Consider the following 15,718-nt stretch of genomic DNA (forward strand, 5'->3'; position numbering starts at 1 on the left):
CTCGCTTGCACACCTGCCCAGCACTACTCCTCCCCTCAGTGACTGACATCTCTCCATGCATATGTGCACAGTTAACCCTCCCGCCCCACACGCTGATTTATATCTCTGCTGGCTGCTTTGGGCTGCCAGGGAGAAGCGAGCAACTGCTCTTGCAGCTTCCCTTTGCTTCCCCTCAGAAGACATTTTTTCTGTGGGGAAGCAAAGAAATATGTGGACAACAGAATTTCTGCACCCACACAGTGGTGCAAAAGTGCTTGCACCTAATTAACACAGCCCTGGGCATGTGTGTTATTCATAACACTTCAAACCCCTCTTTGTATAGTAAATGTGATACGTCTGTGTAGAGGGGAATGGAGCTGGAGGGCATTTAGGGCCCAAACAGGAGTTCATGGTGCCCATCTTAGAACTAAGAGAAATTGCAAACCCACCTGGATCTTCATGGCAACTTCTTTACCATTCTTCAAGCGTGCCAGGTGAACCTGGCCAATGGAAGCAGCAGCAAAGGGACGCTCTTCAAAGAACTCCAGTTTATCCCTCCAGTTGGGACCAAGGTCGTCGTTCAAAGTTTTCTAGAGACACAGAAAAAAAAAAATCAGGATAAAGGAAAGCTAGGATATGAGCCAAAATTTTACTTCCCTCTGATGGAAGCCACCCGGTTCCTCTGAGATGCCTGGCAAGGTTCGGAGAGCCTCAGAGTCTGAAAGCCCCCATGCTTTCTAGATCATCTTCCCTTTGTAGCAAATCTAGTCAGATATAACACAGCCTATCTCCAAATAAATGCAGGCTCAAGTCAAACACCCACAGTCCTGCTCAAGCTACAGAGACATGCAAGTAGAGGGCCAAGATCTTAAAACAAAAAAAAAACACAGCTACAGAAGGAGTTGATCATCAGGGTATCAATGCCTTTTATCTTGTTGTTTTTCACCATCTTCCAGAAAAAGAGGGGGAGGTGGGGAAGAGGGCAAGGGGATATTCCCTTTATCATCATTATACATCCTTTTCTGCCATGCTGCCAGTCTGAACAAGAGCAACCCAGGCTCAAGGCAGAACCACTCTAGGGAGGTGCAGGATATAGAACAGTACTTGTAATCTGCTCTTAATAGCATTTTGATACACGGTCAACCCCGTTATTTCACATTCCACTCCAAACACGTGCGGAAGCTTACTTGGGTCAGAGTCTTATGGGGAACAAACAATTCTCATGGGTTAATCTGCCTCAGTCCCCTTTACTGATCTTTGTAGTTTAAAAAAAAAAAATCAAGGATGGCAAAAAACTAATTTGCTTCATTTTGACCTTGCTTGAAAGTGGGTGAAATTTCACCTTGAAAAGTTACTAGCTAAAATCTTCATTTTGCCATATTGACCTTCTCAACTTTCATCCACTGACTTTCCATGGGTCTGAGGCGCCTAAGTGTCCAAGTCACTTTTGAAAATAGGACTTAGGTGCTTTTGGCAATTTAACCCACTCCTGATTGGGAGAGGCTGGGAAAAAAAGCATAACAAACAGAAAATGTGATGTACATAAACAGCCCCAGTTACGCCAGCTTAGCTTTGGGGGTGGTGGGTCCCAGCACTAATTCAGTACTGTGCTGAGTATTCTCTGTATTTCCTGTGGATGAGTTTAAGTTACTGGAAGAGAAAAGCTCACTTAATCAAGTTTTGTATAACCTTTCAGCTCCACTAGCTGCACCCATGTCTTATAAAAGTCAAAATATTTACTGAAAGAGTACTCTAAAAATACCAGCCCCTGCCTTCACCTGGGGCGAGTCACAGGGTGTTTATTCCACTCCTACACCCTCGCCCCGTTAAGTAGGACAGAATATTCCTCACCATCATTTGCTTTATTGGCATGAAGTCTGCACTCTGACGTACACGCTCAAAAATCCTCTGGAGATGAGGGTTGATGAAGGCGTTATCTGCCAGGAGGAAAGTTGAGGCTGGTTAGAAAGAGCGAACTACACTCACAGAAACTCACACTTATAAACATGCTTCTAATGACTAATGTGTATACATCTCTGTAGCCCAAAGCCCTCTCGCCAATTACCACTCTTCGGGGTACTGCCAAGTACAGAAGCCAAATCCAAGATTACACTGTCAGTATTATGATTAGAAATTCTTCCCAACACTGAAAAAAAATGCCATTCTAGACTCTCCCACGCTGAGCATTACATTTGGGAAGTGAGGTAACCAGTAAAAAAAAAAAAAAAAAAGACACCTGCACAAATCCTGTGACAAGAGAAGTAACAGGAGCAAAGGGTGGTTGGGGACAGAACAGCTGGGACAACACAACTTGCATTTTGTCCCCATCCCTCCAGACCAGAACAAAGTGACCAGGACTGTGCTGCAGCATTGGAGAAACAGATCAGTACTGTACTTTTCCACACCTCCCACCCCCATCACAGTCACAAACTGAAGCATAAAAACTTGTAAGAATAAAATCTCTTGGCACACACTATATTCTACTGTTGGTTTTCCAGTGTTTGCCTGCTTTGTTCACTAAGATGCTGATGAATCAGCAGCATGTTCCATAGCAATCCTGCTGCTACAGGAATGTGGGAAGGAATTATTTGTGGTGCTGCACCTCACTAAGAATTGTGGTAGTTCGGGACAAATCCAAAACAATGAAATGGCATTTAACACAAAAGCACAATGTACTGCACAGGTCCATCTGCCACATGTCCAAAATTAGCACCGCATTTGTTTCCAGATACAGTCACTATACCATAATGTGTACAATCTTAATTATGGCGGCTTGGGACTTCTCTAAGGCTTGTGTGATACTGAAGATTAATACCCAGTCTCAGCTCAAGCACCAAATTTTGGCTGAAAAAAAATGAGATTCCATCTCTGTCACTTAAGAGTGCACTCTCTTGGGGGAAGAAAGGTACTTCAAAGACAAGACACTGGCACACTTTATCAGATGCTGTACCAAATAATCCCAGCATCTCCTGAGATGTCCATGCAGTAAGAGGACAGTGGTTCTTCATACAACTGACACTGTTCCCAGCAGTTGTATGCCTGGAGAGAGCTGGACATGCAACAGGTACTTCTAGTTCATTAGTGTTATAATCATTACTTATGTCCAAGAAATGCACAATTTTTTTGTACATTTACACATAAATAGGTTGTAGTTAAGGTTGCTTGATAGCCACTGTCTTGTGGTAGCAGCATGGTGCTGTCAACCATGCAACAAAGATGCCAGCTCAGATACGACTGCAGAGTAATACAGTGCCAGCAGTGAAGTCAGCAATACTGCAGGAAAAAGGACCGTGTTACAACGTTAACAAACGTGCTGCTGAACAAGGCTAAGCCACTAAGTGGTGAACTGATGAAACTGTCCAGAAGCTAAACAAAGCCATTGTAAAGTCCAGCAATACAGGCTGGGATACAAATTCAGCCCTGGCATAAGCAGCTGCAATCTCACTGACTTCAATGCACGCACTTGTGGTCAATGTGGTCCCAAGGTGCTTATTAACACATGTGCACACACACCTGAATCTTCAGAGGAGCTACTAACAGTTCCTGCTAACTCAGCCAACCTCTAAAACCAGGGCCAGGGGATTTAAAGAAGTGTGGTATACCAGGACATACATGCAAGTTATTCTCCTGGGGATACCTAATGCTTTCCTAGAAAAAACACACAAATCAAGGAAAAAAGGCAGAGTAGATCTGCTTACTAGCCCTTACATGTGACCCTGCCAGACCACAAGGTGGCAGGAATTGCACTAACTCTGATATCTCAGCAGCCAGCCCAAGAATCAGATCCATCACAGGATGGTGGCACCTACATTTGCTACCACTGTCAGCAACAAAGTTGCTGCAGCCCTATCTTCCCCCACAGTAACAATATAGCAACCACTCCATGAAAATGCCTGAAGGTCTATAAATATCAGAAAGACAAGGTGGATGCAGTAATATCTTTTATTGGACCAGCTCCTGTCGGTGAGACAAGCTTTCGAGCTATCCTGAGACAGATATGTCTACAACTACACTGCCTACAAGTATTAAAGACAGTAATTAAGTCAGCTAGTAAATGTTTAACTCTATTAGAAGGCAGGAAAGAGAAAGAAAATTGAGTGCTTCTGCTCCTCAGATCCAGAGGTCAGCACCTGTCCTCCCTTGTCCCCATGATTTCACACATGAGTGCACATAGACCAATGACTAAGCACTTGACCATTGCAACTCATTCTAACGTATAAAGTATTTTAAGCGTATCTCCCCCCGACAAATAATCTGGCTTCAGGACTATGCACTGAATCAAGGTTCACTCAACTCTGGACATTTGATCACTGGCTGCACAAGGCGAAGGGCTAAAGAGTTCTTCCTGAACATGCACCAGAGCAGAGGTTGAGGAGAAAGATACCATTCTTTACTCTACTTCCATCCTGGCACCTCTCCACAGAAGGTAGTGGGTTTCCAGAGGGTGAGGCAACTGAAAACAGATGGTAGCCTGTAAAATTGAATCAACTGCTGCAGATAAGAGCTCAGAATGAATCACTCTATAAAAATAGATTCTGTTCAGCACCACCTGTCTCCCCATCAGCCTGTGCTCTCTTCAGAGGCCCTTTAAAATCTACCCTGGCATTTCTGGAAGGTAAAAGTCAGGGAAAGGAAAAGCCCAGGAGGAACCGCCACCTCTCAGCTGCCTTTGTTAGCAATGTCTTCACCCTTTTGTTTGTTTTTTTTTTTAAAAGCCTCCAGCAGTTTTGTATGAGCTTATGGCTCATTCATGTGCTAGAAAAGCCCAACTGAGAAGGAACCTGTAGAGAGACAAGGTAGGTGAGATAATAGCTTTTTTTGGACCAACTTCTGTTGGTGACACACAAGTTTGAGCTACACAGAGCTCCACTTCAGACCACTGCCTGAAAGATGCAAGGACACTGCAGCAGTTCAGGGGTCCCTTCTCTGACTGCAGGTAGCCTTGTTCCCCAAAACCTTTCCCAAGCCATTACCCTTTCTGTTCAAATCTCTCCAAACACTAACTCTTTCACAAGCAAGTCAGTTATTTAATACAAACTCAACATGTAATTCAGCACTCTGGAATTGCCCATGACCTCACTGAGTAACCACATCATCTTTCTGTTGTTTTGGCTCTATAGATTGGGAGCTCTTTGGGGAAGTGACCTTGGTCTTGCTATATTACTAGTCATGCAAAGTATCTAGCTCTCTTTTGGGAACCAACCTTGCAAGTCAACATCTGCAAAGTTCGAGCTGCAGCATAAAACTGACCAGCCAAGTGGCTCCATATTAGGAGCAATCACTATCTCTCCAGTTTATTCAGTTGAAAGGACATCCTGAATTTAGTTTCCAGCTGATTCATTTCAGTTAACTCAGAGCCTTTCCACTTGGGGGAAAAGATTCTAGAGGTTTAAATTGAATCATCTGAGCTTTGTTTTGTCACTACTCAGAATGAACATACAGGCACCACCCATTCAGCTTCTGGCTGCTGCCTTTACAGCATAGAGGGAGTAAAAACTAGTTAAAAATACCTTTAAAAGGAACATTACTACTGATATTTTTAAAATCAGTATTAAGATAGCAAGATAAGCATTTTAGGGACTACTGTCAATTTAAACCAAAGCTGCTACAACTGTGTATCTATCCAAATAAGACATCAAGTGACAGAACTGTCAAATCCCTAGGAAAGCTCTTCCAATTGTAATTACCTGCACTTAAAATGTAGACCTTATTGCTAGTTTGAATTTGTCTACCTTTAACCTCCGGCCACAAATGTCATTATGCCTTTGTCTGCAAAATTAAAGAACCCACTACTATCAAATCTTCTCCCCAAGTAGATCCTTCAGAGGTGATCTGATCACAGTCTACAATCTAAACTGACTGGTAAACAGAAAATGAAAGGTTCTATTGTCCCACCAATCCAGTCCCCACTTTTCCACATTTTAACCCTAAGAATACGGTTCTTCTAGCTGAGAAACAACCAACAAGACATGCCCTTTGGCTTGTCAACACTGCTCTGAGACAGATTTTGAACATAATATGTCCCAGAAATTGATCTCACAGTGAAAGTCTCTGTGGCTTCATTTCCAATCCAGTCACCCAAAACTACCCAGCTTCAATATAGCAGATGTACATGTGAATATGCAGGAAGACACAGAGCAAAATAAAGGGTTTGGAGGAGGGCACCAGGCATTTGGTACATGGAGAGAAGTTAAATGAGGTCACACTCACCCCTACACAAAACAGAAGACCATTTCCCAGACACAGCATTAGCTAGGGTGGTGGAACATTCACTTTTCAATCACTCTTGCCAAGATAGGAATTCAGATTTCCCTACTACACCCAACTAGGTTTGGGGTCACCATCGGCAGCAGTCTCTCGCCACCAGGAGAGTTCACAGGCCAGTGAACCATGTGAACAAGCCAGGGAGAACTACTCACACCATCACTGCACAAATCTGTACCTTTGCACAGTGCAAGGATTTGGAGGTGTACTTTAAAGGCTTGTGTTGTGTTGCAGGACTGTGCTCTCATCTGCGTTCTCTGTCTGGCTGGTAGGTTTACTTGTTCAATTTGACCAAACTCAGTTTAACACTTGTGTTAAGTTTCAGGATTTGATTTTTGCCTTCACTCATCCTCATGGTATAGGGCCATCTTATTTCAGGACAATTGCAGAAGGGTAAACTAGGCTTCAGGTAGTTACTGGACTTTGGCTATACGGGACTCAATTCATGTCTACAGTATAAACACTGTGGGAGGAGGATGGATGTGTGTACAAAGGAGAAGGGTCCGACAACCACATTCCCTACCACTTCAGGAAACCAAAGGGAACTGAACTAATCAGAGTGAACGGTGCAATTTTTAAATCTTCATTCTCCTATGAGAAAACTGCTCAGCTAACCTGTTGTACCATTCACTTGAAGCTATTTGACTGAGGACAGTCTGCTGTGCTGCTGGCTTGTTAATTGATCTTGATGTCCAGTGTCTCTTATTAGCAATGACTTCACATCCTTCCTGCCCTCTGTGTACAGTAAGTGGACTGCCCCAGGTGAGTGTCACTAAATAAAAGCTGAGAAGCACCAGAGACCTTTACTTACCTTGAATGCTCAACATCTGTCCTAGCTTCAGTGCAGCTCCCCGCACCTTGCACAGAGTTCTCACAATTCTTTCTGCATTGGCCTCCGACAGAAAGGGGCTGGAATCCAAAACTGCTTTCTTTCCTGAGAGCGGGAAGAGAGATTAAAATGCTTTAATGCTTTATGGATCCCAGTGATTTCACCCCACCACATCATCCTATTTTAACCTACACCCTCCCTTCTCTCAAGAAACCAGCATACCCATTTATCCTCCATCTAGCATAAGGCCATTCCCAGAACTCCTCAGAGAGGCAGCTTTGAGGCATGTGTGACAGTCAGGGTCCAGACACCCCAAGGGAAGAACAGGGGGGTCTGAACCCCCAAAAGTAAGCGACTGAATCAACTGGTTATATACAATGGTATTGTGTATAAAAATATGTCAAGTACAGTCTTTTATGAAAGTCTAATGCTTTGAGCTTGCTGGTCATTATGAGATTATACAGTCATGGTTATGAATGTATGCATGTAAATATATAAAAGGAAAACTAACTGTGGTGCAACTATCTCACAAGGCGGTGAAGGAATCAAGCAGGGAGGGGTAACCTAGGCCCCAGCCAGTTGTTTACACAAAACCAACTTCAAGTACCCCTCCATTGTCCAGCCCAGAAAAAGATAATGGTTAACCATTAGTGTTAATAGAAAAAAGAAAAGGAGTACTCATGGCACCTTAGAGACTAACCAATTTATTTGAGCATGAGCTTTCGTGAGCTGTAGCTCACGAAAGCTCATGCTCAAATAAATTGGTTAGTCTCTAAGGTGCCACGAGTACTCCTTTTCTTTTTGCAAATACAGACTAACACGGCTGTTACTCTGAAACCTGTTAACAGAAAGACATCAAGACAAATGGGAATTCCCATCACTCTGAATAACCACGAGTCACCATGCCAAGACAAAAAAACTGTTCTTTTAAAAGAACAGGCTTGAGAGATTTTGTATCCAGAAACTGAGGAGCAGCTTTTAAGCAGAGAGCTGTTCCTGATTCCCTGCATGCCCTTTGTTATAGAGGGAAACTGTTCAAAGACAATAGGTAATTTATATTAAAAAAGAGACTTTGTTTAATATGCAAGTGTAAAGCTTGAGGTTGCATCTTTAGGTTTCTCTTCTGTGGAACTTGCATATGCTCTCCCTTATTATTTAATCTTTGAACATGTGATTTTTCTATTAAATAAAACTTTGTGTTTATTTTTACCCCTAGCAAGTCTTCAGTGTGCAAACTACATGAAGTGTGCACGGCAAAATGAACTGATAACTGGGAGCTGTTTTCACACCTTCGGGGTGACAAACCAGAAGGGAAAATTCCAAGAGTCTGGTAGTTAAGAGCTTGGGGCAAATGGATTTGGGGAGAGTTGGGACTGGAAGGACTGCTGGGGTCATCCTGCAAGGAGTAACTGAGCAGGCGGAAGCCAGGGTGAGACCTTGTACTTGTAGGATGGCTACTGGAGTCAGGGCCAAGTCACATCAGCACAGCACTAAGGCACCCAAAGTTACAAGGCAGGTGGTGACAGAACCCCTTACTGGTCTGGGTGATCCCAAAACATCACAGGGTACAAGTGAGCAAAGGCAAATATGGGCCTTGTTAAAAGTCCAGTGGTGCTTTATGAGCTAGGCAAAGGCACACACCACAAAGCTGTGGCAATCCACCTGCACTTCACCAGCACACCTCGCCCTGACATTGCCATCCTGAACAGAGCAGAAAAAGAGTTGGCATCCGCTAGGACTAGTGAACAGCAGAGACTGTCAACCTTTTCTCTTCATTTGGGACCTAGACCAGGTTAGAACAAAATGCCCGTGCAAGCTGACCCAATTATGCCATCAGATACAACAGCAGAACCAAGTCTGTCCCCACTCTATACTATCAAGTAATTTGCAACAGATGATAATATGTACATACTTGCAGCTTTAACTTCCTTTCAACTAAGAAAAACTGTATCTCAATTCCAGCTCTGTGGGGTTTGGTTAAAATGTTGTTATTGAGGTCACTCACTCAGTGATGTTCACTGCAAAGGATTCCTTAGTCAGATGCCTGCTATCATTCCGGGTATTTGTGACTATGCAGGATGTTTCAGTTCTACCTACCTTTTCACCCCAAGCTGATTTTTATTTTAAGACTCAAAAATTCTTGAATTCATTTGATTCACTCTACAACATGCATTTTATTCTATTGGAGATGTAGTCTTCAGGTCCTGGGCCTGCTGGACCCCAGAATGATGTAGGAGGAGGAATGTCTTCCAGCCACTATGGTGCCAGTTTCTTTATGCATTTACTTGTGGGGGCCAACTTAGCCATCCCCTAACTGGGGACTCTAGCTTTAATTTCTGTCACTTCTACTATGCTTTTTAAACAGAGCAACAGCTCAAGCTAGTTAAGATCTCACTGTTCTGTCTGAATTTAAGACCCATTCCCCTACAGATAAGCCAAATCCTGTTGGTCTTACTCACAATTACACCAGCATTAAAGCATAAGGGATTAGGCCCAATGTCAACATGATCCAGCTCCCCCACTGAGCAGGCAAAACCTGCCACTGGACAGGCTCACTGCTGGTTCCTACAGACACCTGTGACAAGCCTTCAGTTTGTAACAATTAGTTGCTACAAACCATGAGAACACTCCTCCTTTGGGACGGGGGAGGAGGGGGAGATAGTGGCTTAACGGCTCAAGTCACAGTCCAAGTTTCCTTCCAGAGGCCAAAAAATGCCAAGAAGGAGCAGTTCTGTCTAGGACATCAAGACTGGGAACACAGGATCTGCAATGACTCCTGCCGAACTTGTCTACTTCCCTGAAAGCACAGCCCCCTGTCAGTGTGATGGACTGTGCCAACAAGGATCAAAGGGTAACCTACCAGTTAAATCTCCTATAGCCAAGTGACAGGCAGGTTTGTTATAGTGAAGTACTGCAAGTCAAGTTTGTAACATAGGGCTGTGCACAGAGCTACAAAAGGTCTGCGCATGTCACTGCCTCTCCTCCCTGAGAATGAGCTATTTGTTTAGACAACACTGACTGCACATGGAATGTGTACACACCACCACACCAATTTTGGACAGAAAGGGATTACCTAAGGACACTGGTGGGAGAGAAGGGGGAGAAAACAGACTTACCAGCTGCTGAAGCCAAAAAGGAGTACTATGTACTCAGTGTAGTATCTAATGACAGCAGGATGAGAGGCTTCTCCCCCAGTGCTGAGCAAAGGTAACTAGACAGAGGAGGGAACCCAGGCTGGCTGGAGGAGAGGTGAGATCCAGACAAGTCTGGCTGTTCCATAATGAACTCTGCTGACTTAACATGGTTTGGTATGAACTTTTTCATTGGATTGTCCAGTTTAGAAGCCAGAACCAGGTCACAAACCTGCACCTGCTATCCAAATACACAGGCACTTGCACAATCAGAGTCCTTCCTTCACATAGCCCCGGTCAACATGCCTAAGGCCCACAAAGAATGGTTGCTGAAGACAAAGGCACAAGTGGTCAGGATCAGAATTCCCCCTAAGCGGTGCATAATGTTGGCAGGCAACATGTGCATGGAACATGCCTGGCACTGCCCTCTTCTGGACTCTGCCGCTCCCACTTCCATTGGCTGTTTCTGGTGTTGCCAGCTAAGGAGGCAAGGACTTCTTCAGCCCTCTGCCCCAACAGAGTAAGAGTGTGGGAGGGTGCATGTGTGGAGGACATGGAATGAAAGAAGTGACTAGAGTAGCAGATTGAACAGGAAAGAGAACCGAGAGGAGGAGGGAGAGAAACCAGGCTCAGGTTTAAATTGGGGCTCATGCAGTCATTTGTTGCATACACAGGAAAAGTTAGAATCGAACACTGCTCAGGATCCTGGTTTCAATGATTCTCTCCTGAAAGACAGCAGGGTCTCCTGGACCTGCCCAATCCAAGAGGATTTAGTATTAGTTTTGGAGGTTTTTTAGATCTGCTTTCAGATAAATTTGAAATATCTCCACCTCCGAAAGATCACTGGCTTTTAACTGTTCCTGCCAAAAAGTGCTTCTAGATCATCAGCCATGAGGGTAAGTAGGTAAATAATCCAGCACATAAGTGGCTCAAAATACAGTTGAGCCATGAAAACTGAATAATCCCTGTGTCTGTCTGAATCTCACCCTTTCTTATCACATACACACACCCCTTTTGCATATAGCAGGCTAAGAAAACAGTTAATGATTAAGGTGGTTCCAAGAAGCTAATGAACCCTAGTAGCTTAAAAACAACCTTATCAGAGAAACAAAAATCCCCAACAATAGCACTCCATCACTTCTTCCTGGCACGTTTCTCTCCAACAAATAAAAACCACACAAACACTAACCTGAACATAAGTCAGCCTTGTCATTAACAATGAAGTGTTGCCTGTTTATGCACTGTGCTAAAAATGGACATAGCCCAGAAGGTGACTTGAAAAGGGGAGATAGTCTGTATCCGCAAAAAGAAAAGGAGTACTTGCCACAAGTACTCCTTTTCTGTTCACATAAACTAACAGCTGCTACTCTGAAACCTGTCCTTATGTGAACAGTAGGTGAAAGGGAATCATTGGCACAACAAAAGGAAAAAAGCAGGCTTAAAGGGACGACTGAATACATTTTATGGAATACACCCTCAAGCCACTTCAGTTCATACAGAGGCAAAAATGGAAGAGGTAGGCTAGCTCTTCTCAATGACAGAAATAACCCTGTACTCTTATACACAGCTTTTCATCTCTAGATCTCAAAGCAGGTCATGAAGATTGTGAGCATCTTCACCCTTGTTTCATAGATGGGAAAATGCAGAGAAAAGTCTGGGGGCAGAGACAGGAAGACAACATGGAGTCCAGAATCCCAGCCTTGTACTCCAACCACGAGACCACACAACTCCCCCAGAAGTTGACTGCTAAGCTTCTCTCTATGCAAGCCATGTGAGTGCATGTTCCCAAGAATTCTAAAACCACCATTCCAACCCCAGAATTAGCCCAGCCACCTCCAAATTTAAGTTGGTCTCAGCTGCATAACTGTTCTCATCCTAAACGATCACAGCTGATTTTTTCCTTACAATTAGATTGATTTAAAAATGGATAACAGATTGTTCCCTCAGAGCAAGTCACTGCACAGGGAGTTTTGTTTTTTTTCTTTTTGAGGACTGTCTGCTTTGCATCAGCTCTGGGACATGGGGACACAGCCTAGAACTTAGCTATGTTGTCACTCCCTCCATTTGAAGGAAGAGAGCATTTCCAGAGACAAAGTTCAGCTCACCACTGACTGTACCTGAGAAAGGCTGACTGCTAGCCTTTTACGCAGAGAGCCACAAGCAGCTCTTTGTTTGCCCAACACCTAGCACAATGAAGGCACCACTGTAATATTAAGCCATTAATAAAGGTAAAATTGACCTTGAAGCCAAGGTCTCCTTTGCCAGCAATGGAGGGTATTTTGTCTGGAGGCAGCGTTTCATTTTTTTTATTCCTGAAAACTTTGTTCCAACACCTATGCCAACCTTGTGCTTTAAATACACATTCTAAATAATACACACAGTGTGCAGCGATAGTGAGACTACTGCGAAGGTCAGTGGTGACCCAAGGGGCTATTTTTAATTTGCTAGCTTGACAAAGACAGTGAAACTCATCCATGCTCCATACTGGAAATAACAATGTTCTTCCCTTTTTAGAAGAGCCAAGATTTTATTTATAAAGTGGTTCCCTTAAAGTTGAAGGAATTGCAGCACTAAAGCCTGGAGACCCTCACTTTCTACTCCTATAACTAGGGTTTCAGCAGTGGAGAGCATCAGTATGTGTCCTGGGCATCAGGAGGCAGATAGTGCCTTTATCAGCACATGTTCATGGTTCGAGGGAAAAAGTGACTCCTTTGTCGAGTCCCCAGGCCCTACACATCCTAACCTACCACACACACACACACGGAAAGAAGGGGGTTGAAGAGAATGTGTGTGATGGAACAGGGGCTCAGAAACCAAGAACAGAGAAGGGTGTGAAAAAAATGGAGTACAGCTCTGCTGAAGAGGTTAGCACAACTGCTAAATCAGCGATTCTCAACCTGCAGACCATGGGCCGCTTGCAGCCCAATCAGCACAGAGTTGCAGCCCATGGGACATCCTCGGGGCCACACAGGTATTACTGAATGAGGCCCCCAATGGCAAATAGGTTGAGAAACACTGTGCTAAATTAATCAGAATGGGGGCAGAGATCATGTGTGACCCAAACACGTGGATAAATGGACAGGATTACTAGTGGTAGGAACACAGCAAGATATGAACATAAAAAAGGAAACAAACTGGCTGGTGGCAAGATCTTTAGCCCAAGCAGTACCGGTCTCTGACCTGGAATACAAGAAAACAGGTATGGAGACATGTTAGAGTCACTTTTCTGATCATTAATCTTTTATATTATAGTTGTGCCTAGAGGCACAACCAGGATTGAGGTCCCATTTCACTATGCACTGTCAACACACTGGGAGATAATCAATGCCTTGAAGGTAAGAGACAGGGCAAGAGGAGAAAGAGGAACAGAAAGGTGAAATGATTTCCTGAAAGTCACACAGCAGATCTATGGAAGAGCCAAGGGTAAAACCCAGATCTTCGATGCCTGGTCCAAATGCCCTAGTCACGAAGGGTACGTCTTCACTACCCACCGGATCAGCAGGTAGTGATCGATCTATCGGGGATCAATTTATCGCATCTCATCTAGATGCGATAAAATCAATCCCAAATCAACACCTGTACTCCAGCTCGGCAGGAGGAGTAAGCTGAGTCGACAGGGGAGCCACTACGGTCGACTCGCCGCCATGACGACAGCCAGGTAAGTCGAACTAAGATACTTACGCAATTTCAGGTTGCATATCTTAGTTTGAACCCACCCACCCCATGTGTAGCCCAGGCGTAAGTATCACCACCTTATTCAATCACTGCATTTTCCATCAAGGCCAGCTTAAGACACTCTTACAACTATCAGTACTTGGCTCAAACTACAGAGCAGGCTACGGACAGTGCATTTAGAATTTACAAGTAATATTAGAGTTTTTCAAAAAAAATCTCAACTGCAGTTTCTGCATGTTGCAGAAAAGTGTCAATTTCTCTTTAAAAAATCCCTTCCCCTTCTCACTTTAAGGAACAGATTCAAAGCTCATCATCTCCAGCAAGTTTCATAATTCTGCAATGTTTGTATTTTCACTTTGGCAAGTGCCCAGCTAGCAGGTGCCTGGCAAGGAGAAAAATATAAACAAACAGCAGTGCAATCCTTCCTCAGTTAAAGCTGGAGATAGTCTCCATCTCGCAGCAGATACAAGCAACTTGACAGACAAGGTGATGAGTGCTGCAAGCAAAAGCCTTCAAGGATTCTGCAAGCCAAGCCAAGTTTGTTCACATATATTCCAGATAGTGCCTGTGTGCAACGTAGGTCAGAGCAACCAAAAACTAACCCTTGCAGACAACTGTTGCTTTCACAGATCAAGGACTCTCCGGACTTTGCACGAGGCTTTAGTTTTTGATTTGTGGTGGTTTTTTTTTAAAAAAACCTTTATATAGAGAGAGGAAAGCAGGAGAGGATGCAATGAGAGATTGACAGATGAGCACAGGTGGAAAGTGACCACCATACCATGGAGAAATTTGCTATAGACTGTCCATTCTGTCTCCAAGAGATTGGCCCATCTTCACACTGTAGCATCAGCTGACTGGACAGGGATTCAATCTTCAGCACTCATCAACATCCTTGTAGGTCCAACAAGCATAGCAATATTTGGGGATATTAAAATGAAAAAAAAAAATCAGAGCCCTCACAGATTTAAATATGCGCTTCAAAGCAAAGCCTCTGAACTAGGAGCACTTTGGCTTAGTTTCCTGTACTTATTCTACCAGTTAAGGAACTTAAGAGGAAACCAGCAGAGAGGGTTAAGAAGGAGATCAGAATATATCGAGTATGCCTGGCAGAGCAGCAGGTGCCTCCTAGCAGGACAGAAAGAGATTTATACTGGGAAAGAAGCATTTACAGCATCATACTGATGCCACCACAGTCAATCACAGTAAGAACAATACAGTAGTGAGAGGTTGTCCATTGTACCCAACACACTGATAGCATAGCAGATGAATTCAGTAGTACTGGAGTGGAGGATAATTCCAGGCCTTTGTAACAGCACGGCATTGTGTGCCATATCGATGTGTCTATATGCAGTCTCTCTTACTATAAGAGATACATTTTCCTCCACACCAATTCATACAAGCTTCAGAAGTTTATGCTGATTTTCCAGAAACAAGGAGTTATTAAGAGTCTCAGATACAAGAGAATCTTGTCATGAAGGACGAAGCCTAGACTTAACCACCTGAAAAAGGGATTAAAGTCACTATCCCCATCCTTCCCTCACACACCCCCCCCAAACCAGACCAACAGGTGCTGAAGGCCCCAGCAGTTAGGCTATGTGAAGCATTTAGTACACTTTGTACTTGATTCAGCCCTGTGATATGCTGGTACAAGGCCCAAAGACAAAGGAGTTCATGATACCTTCTCTATCTCATGGCTTGCAACCAGGTAACGGAACCAAAGATCAGTGGCACTTGCCAGAGAGATGTTATGGATAGGATACATGCAGATTAATGTGCAGCTCCTAGGCAGTCTACATCAGTGATGTTTCTGTGGAGACCAAGTTGAAATGGCAACATCTGA

The 15,718-nt window shown here is 43.8% G+C and overlaps 1 protein-coding gene across 7 annotated transcripts in view; it reads right to left on the reverse strand.

The window, feature by feature from the left end:
- The window catches only part of COQ8A (coenzyme Q8A), a 124,543-nt gene that overhangs the window by 57,909 nt on the left and 50,916 nt on the right, over window positions 1–15,718 (reverse strand). For all 7 annotated transcript variants that reach the window (XM_073338683.2, XM_073338682.2, XM_073338678.2 and 4 more), the window contains 3 exons: window positions 7,055–7,177; window positions 1,831–1,916; window positions 429–569 (listed from right to left, as the gene is read on the reverse strand). In XM_073338683.2, the coding sequence (XP_073194784.1) occupies window positions 429–569; window positions 1,831–1,916; window positions 7,055–7,177 (350 nt within the window). The remainder of the gene's footprint in view (window positions 1–428; window positions 570–1,830; window positions 1,917–7,054; window positions 7,178–15,718) is intronic.

The sequence above is a fragment of the Lepidochelys kempii genome, chromosome 3, assembly GCF_965140285.1.
Source record: "Lepidochelys kempii isolate rLepKem1 chromosome 3, rLepKem1.hap1, whole genome shotgun sequence".
In the NCBI taxonomy this organism is placed as follows: Eukaryota; Metazoa; Chordata; order Testudines; family Cheloniidae; genus Lepidochelys; species Lepidochelys kempii.